The 15,758-nt window shown below is 40.8% G+C and overlaps 1 protein-coding gene across 1 annotated transcript; it reads left to right on the top strand.

Moving 5' to 3' along the window:
- Positions 1-1,201: 1,201 nt before the first annotated feature.
- LOC136360405 (uncharacterized) lies at positions 1,202-13,551 on the top strand. The gene is made up of 8 exons (XM_066317619.1): positions 1,202-1,949; positions 3,752-3,838; positions 4,024-4,257; positions 5,545-5,567; positions 6,417-6,562; positions 7,090-7,181; positions 7,279-7,374; positions 8,494-13,551. The coding sequence occupies exons 1-8, from the start codon at positions 1,401-1,403 to the stop codon at positions 10,153-10,155; spliced, it is 2,889 nt and encodes a 962-aa protein (XP_066173716.1). The 5' UTR covers positions 1,202-1,400; the 3' UTR covers positions 10,156-13,551.
- The last annotated feature ends 2,207 nt before the right edge of the window (positions 13,552-15,758 follow it).

The raw sequence follows: 15,758 nt of genomic DNA, 5'->3' as shown, positions 1-15,758 counted from the left end.
GAATTGACTATATTAGCGGGTAAGCTTGCACCTCCGAGTGAGGCTGAAGGATGCGGCGCTCCCTGCAACACCCGCCAACAACCTCAGACAGCAGCTGGCGACAGCAGCTGGCGACAGCAGCTGGAGATAGCAGCTCCCACAGCAACGGGGAAAGGCGGCAGAGCCCGGCCTCGAGTCCTCGCCCCACGGAAAAACGTGACACTGCTTTAAATACCCGCGTCTGTTCAGGGCAGCCTATCCGTGAGACTTCCCAGCCTCTTACGGAAACAGAAGTGAAGAAAAGTGTGGCGATGTTCACTAAAATATCTGCCCGTGGCTTTTCTCCCGCCGCCACAAAGTGTCCAACTGGACACAGAGCTTCTGGATGTTTTTAGAGAGGTGCTTTCTGCAGGTGCAGTCCGTGTGACCGAATAAAGCGCTGCTACAGAAAGGCACAAATACGTGGCTGCTTTTGTGCCGTTCGCATCTATCGCTGCCCTCAGCCTCTGAAAATAACACTAATTACAGTGTATCTGGCTTCTTTACAAATACTGACACATCATGTTACGAATACATTCATTTATAATAAACTTAAAATTTCTTTCGAATCTCTCTTGAGCTTGACTCAAACGCTTCGGGCTCATAATAAAAGTATTAAGCTAGAACTTTGGGGGAACGGCTCCTGGAGGCGAAAAAGAAAAAAAAAAGCGGGGGGGGGGGGGGGGGGGGGGGGGGAGGAGAATGAGAGAATGAGCTGAGCACGTTTCCAATTGCTCAGCACTAACGTAATTCTAAACCGAAGTGATGTTCGGATTTTGCAACTGTAGCTGGAGGTAGCTCCCAACAGCCGTACCTCGGCACTGCGGAGTCACTTCGTTTTAACTCCGAAGGTGTGCAGAAAAGAACGGCGACGCTTCTCTCAGTTGCCAAACGCGCGCCGCCCGCGCAGCGCTCCCCGAGCGCCGAGCCCTGCCCGAGCCCCCGTCCCAGCCCGTGAGGCGGAGCTCCGCCCACAGCCCGTCACAAAATGGCGGCGGCGGCGCTAGGACCCCGCGGACGCCACGCCGCGCGGGCGCTCGCGCGCCAGGCAGGAGGCGGATCCCAATAGCTTCCACCCCGCCTCCTTGCCATCGCCTGCTCTTATTGGAGAAAGGCGATGTCAATCTCGCACATCCGCCAATCGCAAACGCTCTTCTCCTCGCCCCGCCCCCCACGGCTGGGCGCCACTTCTTGGGAAGTTGACGGCTGGAAGCAACGTTTGGAGTGCGGCGTTCCCGGGTTGCGTGGTAGCTCGGCTTCAGCCCCGCGGTGCTGTCGAGCTGGAAGTGGCGGAGCAGCGGGACGAGGGGGGCCAGGAGCAGCAGCAGCAGCAGCAGCAGCAGCAGCAGGAGCGGCGCCCGCCTGTCCCTTCGCCGCCGCCGATGGAGGCGAGCCTGACGTGCGCCGTGTGCCTGTCGCTGTTGGAGGAGCCGGTGACGCTGCCGCTGTGCTCGCACAACTTCTGCCGGGGCTGCGTGCTGGAGTGCCTGGCCTCGGCCGAGGCCGCCCGCCTGCGGCAGCTGCAGCGGAGTCCGGGGCAGGCCCGTCTCGGCCGCGGGGCGCCGGGGCCAGGCCCGGGCCCGTCCTGCGCCCGGGTGCCGTGTCCTCTGTGCAGGAAGCTGTGCCTGCTGCCCCGCGGCGGTGTCGCCGCCCTGCCCGTCAACACCACCCTGGCGGAGGTGGTCAAGCTCTACCGGTCCGGCGCGGCGGGCGCTGCCACGGCCGGGCAGGCGGCGCTAGGGCCGAAGCCGGGGTCCGACGTGCTGTCCCAGCAGGCGTTCGGGGGAAGCTGCCAGAAACACCCGAGCCGGCCGGTGCAGCTCTACTGCCGCATGTGCCGCCAGGCGGGGTGCGGGCAGTGCGTCTCCGAGGAGCATCAGGGCATCTTCCACTCTGTCAACCTCATAGATACCGTGTACCAGGAAGAAAAAGTAAGCGCGGCGCTCCCCCTCCGCTCTAAGGGCCTGGCTGGGAGGTCGGGTTGGCCACAGGAGATCCCACCGGGCACGGGTTGTTTTTGCTCAGAAACACAGGAAAAGCCGCGGCGTGGTGGGCAGGAGAGAGGCAGAGGGCTTGTGCTGCTTTGGGGCAGTAAGGAGTTGTTTGTGGACTGCCGGGTTGTGCTTTTCCGGGCTGCTGTCAGACTGCATCCCACGCATACAGGCGACCAGGCGCTATTACAGTAGCAACATATTTGAACCCAGTTTACCAAAGGAGCTGGAGAGTTGATTTTGGATTTTGGGGTGGTGTCGGGTTTTTTGGGTTTGATTTGGTGGGAAGGGGTGTTGGTGTTTGGCTTTGTTGGTTATCCAAGTTCAGGAAGATCTAACGACTCCAAAAACCTACCGACAGATGTTTTGTTTGTAGGCTGTCTAGCTGCGATAGATAATTTGGGTCACAGATAATTACATATTTAGGGATAGATAGTTTGGGTGAGTAATAATAAATGTCTAACCAAGATGCTTTACAGTCTGCATAAGAACTATCATGGTTGGTTGCATGGTTGCAGAAGTTGTGATTTTTAACAAAATAAAGATTAATTGGATAGAATGAGTTTTTCATCCCCTGTGCAAATTGAGTGCAGGGTGGTGGTTCTGTTGTGCAGTAATTGAAACAACTGCAGGGCAGTGATGAAAAGAAAGTCCACACATAAAAGTTTAAATACACCGACCATTCTTTAAGACAAAAGTTGCCTTTACACTGATTTTTCTCCTGCCTTTCCCATCATCAATTGTATGTCACTTGAGAAACCAGGGGAAAAGAGCCTTTGCACTAGACATACTACTACATAATGTAAAGTAGTGAAATATAGTGAACTATAGAGAAATAAAGGAGGGATATTCAGTGATAATATTAAACAAGTATCTTGCTTATGAACATCTTTGTGTTTTAGCAATGTGAGGCAAAAAAAAAAGTGAGTATCACACATTTTTTTTCCAAACTGGAATAATACGATTAAAACTTACATTGTCATAGGTATATGTGAGGGGAAGTGTTAAAAAAAGCCTCAGGAAAACAATGTTTTAACTATAAAGTCATCATTCTATCAGTATGCATTGTAGGTGAGCCTGAGAACATTACTTTGAGAAATAGCAGAAGAAAATTTGTGTACTGATCCAGGAAAGTGTTAAACGTTAAGTGATGTTTTGAATCACAAGCTTTTTTGCTATATTGTTCAGAATATCACAGAATTGATAGGGTTGGAAGGAATCTCAGGAGATCATAAAGTCCAAACCCCTGCCAAGGCAGGGTCACCTGGAGCAGGTGACACAGAATTGTCACCAGGTGGGGTTTGAATGCCTCCAGAGAAGGAGACTCCACAACCTCCTTAGGCAGCTTGTTGCAGTGCTCTTCCACCCACAGTGTCAAGAAGTTCTTCCTCATGCTGGGATGAAATGCCTTGTGGTTTAGTTTATGGCCACTGCTCCTTGTCCCGTCTTTTCAGTGGACACCACTGAAAAGAGTCTGGCACCCTCCTTTTGGCACCTGCCTTTGAGATATTTACATATGTCAATGAGATCTCCTTTCAATCTTCTCCAGACTAAACAGGTCCAACGCCTGCAGTCTCTCCTCATAAAAGAGATGCTTCAGACCCCTGATCATCCTTGTGGTCATCCACTGGACCCTTTCCAGTAGCCCCTTGTTTGTCTTCATCTGATTCTAGATAAGCGCTGAAATGTGTTTATTTTATGAAATGGATAAAGTTGTAATAAGTGTTTCAATTCTCTTGCAGTTAACCTTCTTTAGCACTCTGAAACAAATGAGGATAATAAATGAGAAGCTGGTAAATGAGATCTCAAAAGGACCAGATGATGCAGATGTGAGTTACAAATGCTGGATATTCTATGTCTATGTTTGTTTCTCCTCTTATCACAGTTTATTCACAGCCTGGAGCATACAGGTGCTCTTTGTGGTGTAGATGTGCTCTGAGCTTTCTTATAGAAGTGACAGTGTATAGACATTGCTACTTAATTTGCATCTGTTCTTGTGTTCTTGTCCTTCTAGATAATGCTAAAAAACGATGTGGAGATAATTGACCTGAAATTTGCAGAAATTTTCAAAACTCTAGAAATGAAAAAACAGCAATTACTGGAAGATGTTGAAAATCAAAGAGATAAAAAAGAGAAAGAATTTCAAATTTGGAAGAAAATGAAAGAAACTCACAAGAAGACTATTGAGAATTTTTTGAAGGATTGTGAAAAGCTCGTCCATGAGTGTGATCCTCAGTGTTTCCTGGAGGTGATGGCCTTTCATTTTTTATACCATTTGTATAAAGAACTCAAATAGAGCCTGCTGTATTGTAGTTCATGATTATAATCAATCAGGAAAAACACTTGGCAAATGAAAAACATAGATTAAAATTACTTAACACTTTGTACTTTTTTATAGCAATGTTTTTCAATTTTAGAAAAGTTTGAAAAGACTTTATATGCGGCTTCTCAGTGATTTTTATTGTTTGCTTTCCTAAGAAACAGAATATTGCTGATTTCTGCAGTGGGTCCTTTGGGACCTCCAAATAAGTGGGACGCTAAGTACAGAGTTTGACTAAGTGTCTCGTAACAACCTGCAAAGGAAAATTTAACTTTTACTTGAAGTAAAAGCAACTCCCACTTTTGGAAGAAATACTGTGATTCCAGTGATTAGTATGTCACTAATCACTGTGATGTCTCTCTTTCTCAACTTGCTCCTTTTCTTCCTGTTGTTCCTCCTCCCCCTCTTTTCTTGTCATTCCCCATCCTGTTTTCATTGTCTTCCTCCTATGTCTCGTGGTTTGCTTTGTATTCTGCCTCTTCCTTCTGTTCTTCCGGTTTGCCTTCTGTTCTTTCTCTACTTTTATCTTTGGGTTCTTTCTTACTTTCTCACCTTTTTCCTCCCATTCCTCCTGTTCATCTACTTCCTTTTTTCTCTTACTTGTTTTCTTTCTCTTAACTTAGCACCTCCCTGCCTGCCCTCTGGAACAGTACACTGATTTTGTTGTGTAAAGATGCAGTACAGTGAGATAACCAGGTTTTTATAGGGAAGTAGCTCTAATCCAGTCAGGTTTTTTACTTTTCATTACATGTTCTTTGGGAAGTCTCACATGACCACAGTGCACTTCTTACCACCATTATCTGCCAGAATTAACATTAAAAGACAGCTTTTTTAATAGTATGATGTCATATTGAGAGCGCATAGCAGAGGCTTCCTCTCCAAGAAATACAAAATAGTCCTTCATTTGAATGTATACAAGTATCTCAGCTTCTGAAACTGATCAGGTGACCGCATGGACCATGCCTTCATTTAGCTCTTAAGGAGTTTTTTGTATTTATCACAAAATAGTACAAGAAAAATAGTTGTCACAGACATACTTGTTTAGGTTGGAGTTTTGTTGGTTGGTTTTTTAATGTTAACAGCTTTATTTTCTAGAATATTTATTTCTGTGAAATAAAGACAGAAACTTTAGTCTCTCAAGTATTCTGATGAAGCAATAACTTCCTGATAGTTGGAGAAATGCTCATATCTTACAAATTCTTGTTTTATTTATAGGTTGCCTGTGGCTTGAATACAAGGTATATTTTTTCATGTTTTGTTAGTTCTTTAGTTTTCTTTTAGATTTTTAAGATTAAAAACTAAAAAAATAGCTACATTGGATATCATAAGATAAAGAATTTAAAATGAAAATAATGTTGAGTAATTAAGAGATTATAATGCTTTCATATTTTTTGATGCCAAATATGATAAATTTTAGGAAATGCGTGAAGAATTTGAGTGACTTACTATCTAGGATTACAGATAACTAAGCTTTTGAAATACCCCCTAATACAAAGTAAATATACAAATCCATTAATACTTAGTGATCGGATATTTTCAGATATCTTATTTAAACTCAGGAACACTGCAGCATGCTTGAAGCTTTTACAGAAATCTTTGTGTAAGAGAGTGTGTGGAGATTCTGCAGAATTTGGGTAATATTTTCCAAGGGTTCTTAATTAGATTTCTTAGAATCTTTTAACCTGTTTCTAGAAAAGAATATTGGAAATTAAGTTCTTTAAAACACAGTGTTTCAGACTAACATTAGCAATGCCCTCTGAAAAAGAGGTATAATTTAGATTCAGGTAGTTTACACTAAGGAAATTGGAGGGGCTAATTTTTAGCTGACCTACCACCACTACTTCTTGCAGTTTTCACTGATTATAAAACCTAAACTTGTTCAAATGAACAAGTGCTAAGAAAAAAAAATGTAGATAACCTGAAAGTTTTATTGTAGACATAATTTTTCTGATTCCTTCTCCTTCCAAGTGATTTCTCTATAAAATATTTTTTTTATATTAGGCAGGTATAATTTAGCTTGCATGTAAGCATGAAGAAAAATATTTAAGTTGGTTCATTTTTGATTGGTTTTTTTTTTCCTTTTCCAGAATGAAAACTCAGCTTGATGTGATGAATATAGCATCCAACTGGGAAAAACCACCAGTGTATATACCAAAGAAGATAGATGTCAAGTCTGTGGTTAATGAAATCTTAGCATTGGAGTTAACCCCTGTTGATGCAGGCATTGTTCAAGGTGGGGAAGAAGGAATTGCAGGATTTGGGAAGTCTAGAAACTTGAAACTTGTGGAACCAATTGCTAATAAACAATCTGCGTGGCAAACACATCCAAGAAAGCATCTGAGCAAATTAAATGAACGATAAATTCATGAGGGATTTTTAAATGAATGTGCTTTCTCTAGGAAGTTCCTAGGCTGTATTTTTGGAATCTGCAGTCCCATACTTTTCAAAGCTGACCAATAGCTCTGCTGACTGAAGTGTGTTGTGAGCTAGATGGGCGTTTGTTGTAGTGTTGTGCTGATGTTGCCTATGCTTACTTTAAGTGTCTTTACCTCACAGGAGGAGGTGTTAGGTTTTCTGTAAGGCCAGGCATTTCCAGCATTTAAAAAATGTATATCACAGAAAATTCAACAACGGCTAGGGTCTCACTTAAGGCACTATATTTTTATTCTTCAATGGAATCTGTTTAGGTGCACAGGAACCTTTCAGTGTTTGCCATATTTAATATATTGTCCATCGCTATCCTTATGTTCTTTCTAATAGAGCTACCTTTTGAAGGAAATGAGAGCTCAACTCTATTTAAAGATATCATAAAGCAGTGGCAGGACCAGAGGAATACACCCAACACATTTCTTGTAAGTTACTGGCTATGTGATCTTCAGCATGGTACTATTTTGTATGTTTTGGCTTACCAAAATGAAATATAATGTCTGCTGAAAAAATATTTTTCAGCCTGTAGCAGGACAGGATGAAGGAGATGGTAGCAGGACCCCTACTCGCTTTATGTCAATATCAGAAATGTCTGAATTTCGAAATATGAGCCATGAGGTATGATTGAACATCAGTTGTAAGTATGGCTAAGTTAGTATTTGTTGTGATGCAACTTTCTAAATAAGCTTTTAACATGTTTTTCAGTTTCCTCAGTAGAAAGTTACCCTTCTATTCTAGAATGACAAGGCATTAAAGTTGTCAGAATTTTACCTTGGTTTTTTTTGGTGTGTTTTTTTTTTTTGTTTGTTTTTTTTTTTTTTTTTTCCTCTAGAAAGCTGAAACATAATCTTACTACCGACTTCAAATATTTACATTTATATTTAGTGTAGCTTTTTGAATCACATCTGTAGCTTTCTAATCTGAATAAACTTCCCTGGTGTCTATTTGAAGAGGAAGTCATCTGCCTGTATTCTATTTTCTATAGAATAGAGTTCCACTTTGTAAGACCATATAATAATTTGACACGAAACTGAATTAAGTCTCTTTTTTTGTTTCATTTTGAATTATGTAGTTATACAACTAGATTTTTAATTATCTTTTAACTTACTAGTAGCTCCCTGTGGGTGGCTGAGTATTGTTCTGTACAGAATGATTCCAGTTACAGTTAGTGAAGCATGGCTGTGGCACTGAATCACATTATGTATGTTCTGAGAATACCAGTGGCAGATGATTGAATTAAAATGTTGCTTAGGTCTTTTAAATATAGAAATTTTTTTCTGCATTATTTTGGAGAATACCTATTTTGTATTGCCATTAAGAATATAATTATATATAATAACAAAAAAGAACAAAACCCCCACCATCTAACTTAATTTCAGATGGCTATTTTTCATGAGACTTTGATTTAGAATTTGTTGCTTAATATCTACGTTACTGTTTTTATCTATTTTTGGTTTTGATAGTGACTTTAAATAGTTCTCTGTAGTCTCCTCCTTCAAAACCTACTTTTTCATCAGGGTTCTATATGTATCTTGTTAATTGTCTTTCAAGCACTTTTCCTGTAATGACTTGTGTCCTGTTGCCTTCCAGTACCAATGGAAAAATACATTATAAGTTCTCTAGAATATAAGAACTTTTCTCCAGTCTTAGTCATACATGAGTTTTATAACCTCTGAATCCACAAATGCCATGTTAGATAATGTGATGTTTTTATTCTTTTTTTTCCTGTAATTACAGGAGTTACGTTACAAATACTATATGGAACTCCAGAAGCTCCCCAATGTGTTTAAGATTCAAAATTTCCCTGCAAACAAAAAGTATAAATCTGTAACTGCTGAGGCCTCCAAGGATAAGCCCTCAGGGACTTCTCTTATATCTTCACCTACCAAAGCAAATAACACAGTCAAAATGAAAACAGGAGCCTTCCAAAGAGGAAGTGGCTTTGACAAAAAAAACTTTTCTGGAAATAGTGCTCATAGCATCCCATCCACAAATACAACTTTTTCTGAAACAAATGGTGACTTAAAATTATTTCATGAGGGAGATGGCCAGGAAATATCCACTTCAGCCTTGTCCGAAACTTCTCCAGATTTATTAATTAAAGAAAAATGGCCAAGACAGGCATCAGCAATTACTGTTTCCAGTGAAATGAACTCAAATTCTAGCACTTCATCGGACTTAAAGCCAGCAGCAACAGTGGCTGTTAACATTTCAAATTCAGAATCTGTAGATATTTCAGCAGAGCAACCTTCAGGTGTACCTTTTACTTTCAGTGCATCTAACAACTCATTGCCAAGATTTAGTAAAGACAGAGGTACATTTTCCTTTAAAAAGCAAGACAAGAGATGTGCTTTCCCTCAGTTTTATTTAGGGAGATGTGATAAGGTGGATAAAACCAATAACCAGGATAAATATGGTGCTGAAACCAAAAACACAGTTTGTGATGCTTCAACAAGTCCTAATTTAGACTCAGCAGAAAGTGAGAAACGACATGTTTTGTTTCCCTTTGGCAGTTCAGAAAGAGATTGGTTTGCAGGATCGGAAGTTGGCAATTCATGTAAGGTGTTGCCATCATCCTCGTATTTTAGCCGATCTGAGCAGCCATCTGACAAAAAAACATCATCTCACATGAGGGAAAAAACACCTTGTGCAAAGGAACCTGCAGGATATGGTACACAGAAACCACCTGTCCTAGGGGAACAAAATCCACACAGTTCAGAATCCAGCACAACCGTAGCTTGTGGGACTTCAGAAACTAACACTGGAGCTGGGGTTAATGGTGTCTCCAAGACCCCCCTTCTCACCAGTAATTGTGCATTTTCTTTCAAAAGTAACCATCCATTGCCTTCACCAGTATTTTCATTTGAAGGCATTGTCAGAAATTCCTCTGATTCGCTGACTTCTTCCATGTTTTTTTCTGGAAACAGAACAGAAAAAATGGATAAGGAGAAGATGAAATCTGATAAAACACTTCTAAATCTAGGGAAACCTGTATCTTCAGAGTGTGCAGAGCCTGCTTCTCTTCATAGTCATCCAAAATGCGAAGGCTTGTGTTTGCCTGTGAACTCATCTGAAAACACTGAAAATGCAGAAAAGCTTGATGATGGTAATGTTCCTTGTCACCCTTTATGTTCAGGAGTCCTTCCTGTTGAATATGAGAATGCATCTTCCACTCAACTTTCTATGGCAACACAACAACAAAAAAAGGTAAAAGAAGAAGAAACTGTTGCTGAAAACAACTGTCTGTGTCCTAGAAGGGAGGATAAGCCTGAGCCTGTACAGTTTCAGAACACAGCTTGTTCTGTTCCTGGCACATGCAGTGACCCATCTTTAGGAGGTTCTGTGCTTGCAGCAAGTGAGACAGGAGGAATGCTAAGAGACAGCACTTCTGACAGTTAAGAGCTAAGTTGAACATCTGTCTCCACTGATACCAGCCATGCATCAGAATATTTTTCTATTGCTGAAGACAAAATGTCTGGTAGAAGAAAATCAGATGTGAAGAGAGAATGAAGAGGAAAATAAGCTGGATTTAAATAAATGCTACATAACACATTAAAAGGTGGGGGTACTTGTGGTTTTACAGCTGTTCTCCTCACTTCTTCCCAACAGAGGCATCTGTGTTGGAAACAGCTGCTTGTGAGCAGTCCAATGCAGTGAAGTGATTTTTATAGTATAGTCACAAACTCAAGAAACAACCAAAACTCTCATGTCCGGCTCAAGACCAAAGCATAGCCATAGATGCTAGATCTTCAAGAATGCAAACCTTCTGGGGCATGTTTGGGGGATGGGGAACTGAGGTGTGTTAGAAACTGAGCTGGGTGAGGCCTCAGTGGCAGGAGGCAGTAAATTGCTGTCTGTATACAGCAGCACTTGCACTTGAATGGGTAAGAAAACAGCCAAAAGTATTCACCTCACAGTGAGGGAGGAGAGCCACAACAAAAATAAAGCATATTGAAGGTGTTACTAAAAATTGTTGGCTTATCTCCCCTTGGCTGTTTGCTTTTCTGTGGTGTGTTTAATGTATGTTGAAGGTGTAAGTTTGAGTGTAATTTAAATAATTTTTCTGGTGCTTTTGAAATGGAAGCATCGTATGAGTGTTCTTGTTATACACTGCAGAAGCGTGTCAGCTACACTTCTGAAGTGCTGCCTTCAGAAAAAAGAAACATGACAATTAAATTTCAGCTCTTTTTGGCAACAGTTTAGAAATACTTGGACAGATTAACTTGCTGTTCTATTGAAAGCTTTTGAAGAACCTAGCTTTTAAAACACAAAAATTTTCTTTTAAAATCTCTGTGTAATGACAGGGAAAAAGGTAAACAGTACTTACCACTCTGTGTATTAATGATTTAGAACTCATGGAATTTTTAGTCTGAATATCAATACAGCATACAGATAAAAAGACCATCTTTTCTACTTTGTTGGCCATTTTGTTGGATCCAAGAGATAGCTGTGCTTTAGTTACTGGAATACACTGTTTCAGAATAAAGCTCTATTTTGTTTACTGTTCATTCTTCAGCAGAAGCTGATGCTAAGCTTTAAAGAAATTATTTCTATATTAGATATGTCAGCTGGAAAGTATTAAATCAAAATGCAGAATATTTAATACTCCTTCAGAAGTTTTCACTGGCAACAAGAAAGATCAATCATCTGCAAATTACCTCTAACTCTGTAAGAAAAATATTGATTAAATTTAAATCTCTGTAATACTTACTAATATACTTACTGTGACATAATACTTAGAGAAACTATTCTTGCATCAGGAAATGTTGACCTAATTTCATTTGTGAACAGTTCTTGGCCTCAGTTTTTCTGTGGCGGTGCATTCCTTTATTAAATGTGTTGAAAAAACAGTTTCTAGTATTTATAACAATAATACTACTTTTCTGTCTGCATCATAGTAAGGAAGGTGGTGAAAATTCTTTAGGGCTAGTCTTGTAGTTCTTGATCTTCGTCTCTTAAACCTTACTGTATTTCAGTTTTCTCCTAAGATTTTTTTTTCTCCTGTTATCTCTAGATATTCTTGTCTTATTCTGCATGTGTAGGAGAGAAATGTTAATTCAAATCACTGGAAGACAAAGGCTGAGCAAGATGATAGTGGCAGAGAGTGTCACAGGTGGAGGTTGGTCTCACTCTAATAAAAGCAAGAGAAACTGAACAATTTTGGAGTCAGATGAGGCACCTGTGAAATTCATTGCCTGAAAGTTGCAGAAAATGTTCGTTTTCTTCTACAGTGACAAAAAAAAAATCTTAAGGAGTTAAGGTTTATCAGAAACTATAAAAAGTTTCTGCATCTTACATATTTTCAACCTGTCCTTAGCTAATTTCTGTTACTTCATGAGTTTGGTAAAGTTAAAATTCTATGCAGATACTTTGTCTCTTACTGAAAAGACACCATTATAGACTGATAAAGCAAATAGACTGTTCTACACTACTTGGAAAGTAGGAAGTGTGGGTGTGGGGATTTGCTACACTCCTAGGGCTGCTTTTCACGCAGTGTTGTCCCAGTGCCTTGCATAGCTCAGCATGCAGGGTTTATAGGGCAGATAAGATTCACACAAAAACTCCCAACAAGAAGATGCTTGTCCACTCCTTTGGCCATACTATACTGCTCCGGAAGGGAGCCCTTGCCCTGCTCCCTGAAACGATGTGATGTACAGAATAACCTCTAGGTCTTAGGCGTGCCTCCTCCTGGCAACTGTAAAAATTAACCCTGTCCTGCCTGGAAGCAGGACATTCAATGATCTTGGATGAACGCCAGTGCTAGTTCAAAGAAATTAGTTTCAGAGTTGTCCTTAATCCATATTTTGCTTATTATCCATAGAGAACAAACAACTTCTATCACTATCTTGGTCATCATCGTAAAGTTGTGTGTGGTGGTGAGGACTGATGTCAAAGCCTCACTTTCCTAGGTTATCTAAACTTAGGTATGTGAGTATATTTTTTCAGATTACAGGTAAACAAAAGGGCAGTGTTAAAGTGAAGCATTTGTCTGAAAATACTGCTGAGAACTACCCTTCCCAAAAAACCCCAAAAACAAAAAAAACAAACAAAAAAACCCCCAAAAAACAAACAAACCAAAAAAAAAAAAAAAAAAAAAAAAAAAAAACCATCACCAAAACCCACAAAATGAAACAAAAAAGAAAAACAAAAAAGCCCAAAGCATGAAGGAAATAACATGTTTTACTAACCTCAGTAATTTGTTTTACATAGTTCTGTATCTTTCTGATTCCTTCAGATACAAGAGGTAAAAAATGAAGCAATTCTACATATGGCTGGAAAATTTAATTAATCAAACTTGGCTACACTGCTGTAGAGCCCTATATATATTTCAGAATTTGTAAACTAAATCTGCAGGTCACTTTGGAAGCTTTTTATAGTGGTTCATGAAAATACTATGTAGAAACCTTGGAAAACAGTTAAAACAATTTATTATAATTGCTAAAGTACATGTTGAACATCACAAAGGAGCTGAAAGTTTCTAGTGCTGTCCTACTGAGGGGATAATCTCTCCAGTTGTCAGAACTGTGATGTGCATTCAATATATATCTGAGAGCTATATTAACATATATGTCCCTGCCTGGAAAAAAAAGTGCAACTGAAAGATAAAGTACAATTATTCTGTTCTGTAGCTATTAAAAAATAAAATTTATTTTAAAAAATTGTTTAGTTGACATGAGAGCTGCTAAAATGTCAATTTGTAAAGCTTAAGTTCCTAAAACAAACTTTGCATTATTTTGTATTTTTGGTTTGTTTATTATTGTGTTATTGGTTATTAACTAAAGCTTTATTCTGAAATTGTATTTGATAACTCAAATCTTATAACTTTCTAACTTAAAGACTGTTGATCTGTGTGGTGAGAGTGTTAAGTACTGCTAGTTTGGTTGGTTTTTATTTTTCAGGTAACATACTTCAGTTTCTCTTCGTAGTTTTCTTCCAGCTGTTTGAATGCTAGACAGTTCACTCAGACTTCTTCTGGTTTAATAATAATAAAAAAAAAAAAGGAATATTGTTCCCTTTTAAGTTGCTTTAAAAATTATGTATATATTGTATTTTTAAAAGCACAAATTTATTACTCCAGATAGATTGAATAAGGAGTGAAAAATCTTTGAGTGTGTAGTAAGCATCTCCTTCATTTGACCTAAAGAAAGAAAAAAATCAAATAGATACACACTGCAATGGGCCCATTGTTAATAAACCCTGTTGTGTAGGTTGGGTGAGGATGCAGAGACTATTTGGCATGACCTCAAATACTGACACAGAAGCTCCCTGGGATCACTGCAGAACAGCTATAAGTTTAATAACGCTGCAGAGGCTCATGTTTCTATAATTATATTGAGCATGTAGATCTCATGAGTAGTATTAGAAAAGATAATTTATTAATATATTGAAAATACAGTGTCAACTGATTAACCGGTTGCAAGCTAAACTGGAACACTGCAGACAAATCTGCTGGCTAAATTGAGCAGGAGATGGTGTGAGCTTTCTATCAATGATGAAGACTGTGTTTGGCAAAAAGACACACTAATTACTGAAAAGGAACTTAATAAACTCAGTTCCTAGTAATGAACAATACCACCTAGTTTTGGTGGTTTTTTGGGGTTGTTTTTGTTGTTGTTGTTGTTGTTGTTGTTGTTGTTTTTTGGGTTTTGTTTTTTTTTTTTTTTTTAATACAGTCAAGATTTTGTTGAAATACTGGAATTAGAGAAGGTTTTGAGCTGGAAAGGACCTTGAGGGCCATCTAGTCAGTCACCTGGGTTGGTGTAGTCTTAGGCACAAATCCAAGCTGAGCAGAAAATGGATTGAGCACTAGAGAAGCATTTGGGGGTGATGGTTGATGAAAAACTCAACACATGCCACAAATATGCACTCACAGCCCAGAAAGCCAACAGAATCCTGGGCTGCATCAAGAGAAGTGTGGCCAGCAGGTCGAGGAGCTGATTCTCCCCTTCACCTCTGCTGTTGTAAGACCCCACCTACAGTAGAGCATCCAGCTGTGGTGTCCCTAACAGGAGAAGGACATGGAACTGTTGGAGCAAATCCAAAGAAGGATCATGAAGTTGTTAATGTGAAGTGGATCACCTCCCCTATAAAGACAGGCTGAGGCGGGTGGGTCTGTTCAGCCTGGAGAAGAGGAAGTCACATGGAGACCCCACAGCAACCTTCCAGTATCTGAAGGAGGCCTACAGGGAAGCTGGAGAGGAACATGGTAAAGAAATTTAGTGATGGAACAAGAGGGAATGGCCTCAAACTGTAGTAGGTTTTAATTAAGAAATTAATTGCCATGAAGGTGGTGAGGCACTGGAACAGGATGTCCAGAGAAGTGGAGGATGCCCAGTCCCTGAAAGTCTTTAAGGCTAGGTTGGATGGGGCTTTGAGCAACCTGGTTTAGTGGGAGGTGTCCCTGCTTATGGCAGGGAGGTTGAAAAAAGATAATCTTTAAGGTCCATTTCAAGCCGGGCAAATACAGAATTTTGTAGTCTCAAGTCCCCTGCTGTGGGCATGGACAACTTTCACTAGGCCCATTCAAAGGGTGGCTCTCAGGGCTCTGCCTTGGGACCGGGGCTCGTCAGTGCCTTTGTCACTGGCACCCAGGCATTTGACACCAGGCACACTGGCACCAAGCACCCCTGCATTTGCAGGGGACAGGAAGCTGAGCAGGCCAGGGGCACCATGGAATGATGGCATCATGTAGAAGCACCTGGACAACCTCATGAGGTTCCACAAGGCCAGGTGCCAAGTGCTGCACCTGGGTCAGTGCAACACCTGAGTCATGGATTCTTCCAGGTCAGAACAGACCTCCAAATCCCTCAGTTTAGCCCTGCCTCCCCAGCCAGCCCCACCACCTCCAGAACCAGCACTTGGTTGGCCCTTGAGGCTTTCCATGCCCTTGCCTACTTCCAGCAGTGCTGCCCAGAGGGGAGCACACACAGCCTGTGCCTCTCCTCCACAGCCCCTGTGGGCAGTGTGTCCAGCTGGCATGCACAGGCTCTGCTGAGGAATGT

The sequence above is a fragment of the Sylvia atricapilla genome, chromosome 4 (assembly GCF_009819655.1).
Source record: "Sylvia atricapilla isolate bSylAtr1 chromosome 4, bSylAtr1.pri, whole genome shotgun sequence".
In the NCBI taxonomy this organism is placed as follows: domain Eukaryota; kingdom Metazoa; phylum Chordata; class Aves; order Passeriformes; family Sylviidae; genus Sylvia; species Sylvia atricapilla.
This window is presented reverse-complemented; position numbering and strand designations above follow the sequence as displayed.

Bases quoted from the DNA above. Each gene is read 5' to 3' on its own strand.
- LOC136360405 (XM_066317619.1), top strand. From the start codon at position 1,401: ATGGAGGCGAGCCTGACGTGCGCCGTGTGCCTGTCGCTGTTGGAGGAG. The intron at 4,258-5,544 runs GTGATGGCCTTT...TTTTATTTATAG, and splicing joins ATCCTCAGTGTTTCCTGGAG to GTTGCCTGTGGCTTGAATAC. The intron at 6,563-7,089 runs GTGGGGAAGAAG...TCTTTCTAATAG, and splicing joins TGATGCAGGCATTGTTCAAG to AGCTACCTTTTGAAGGAAAT.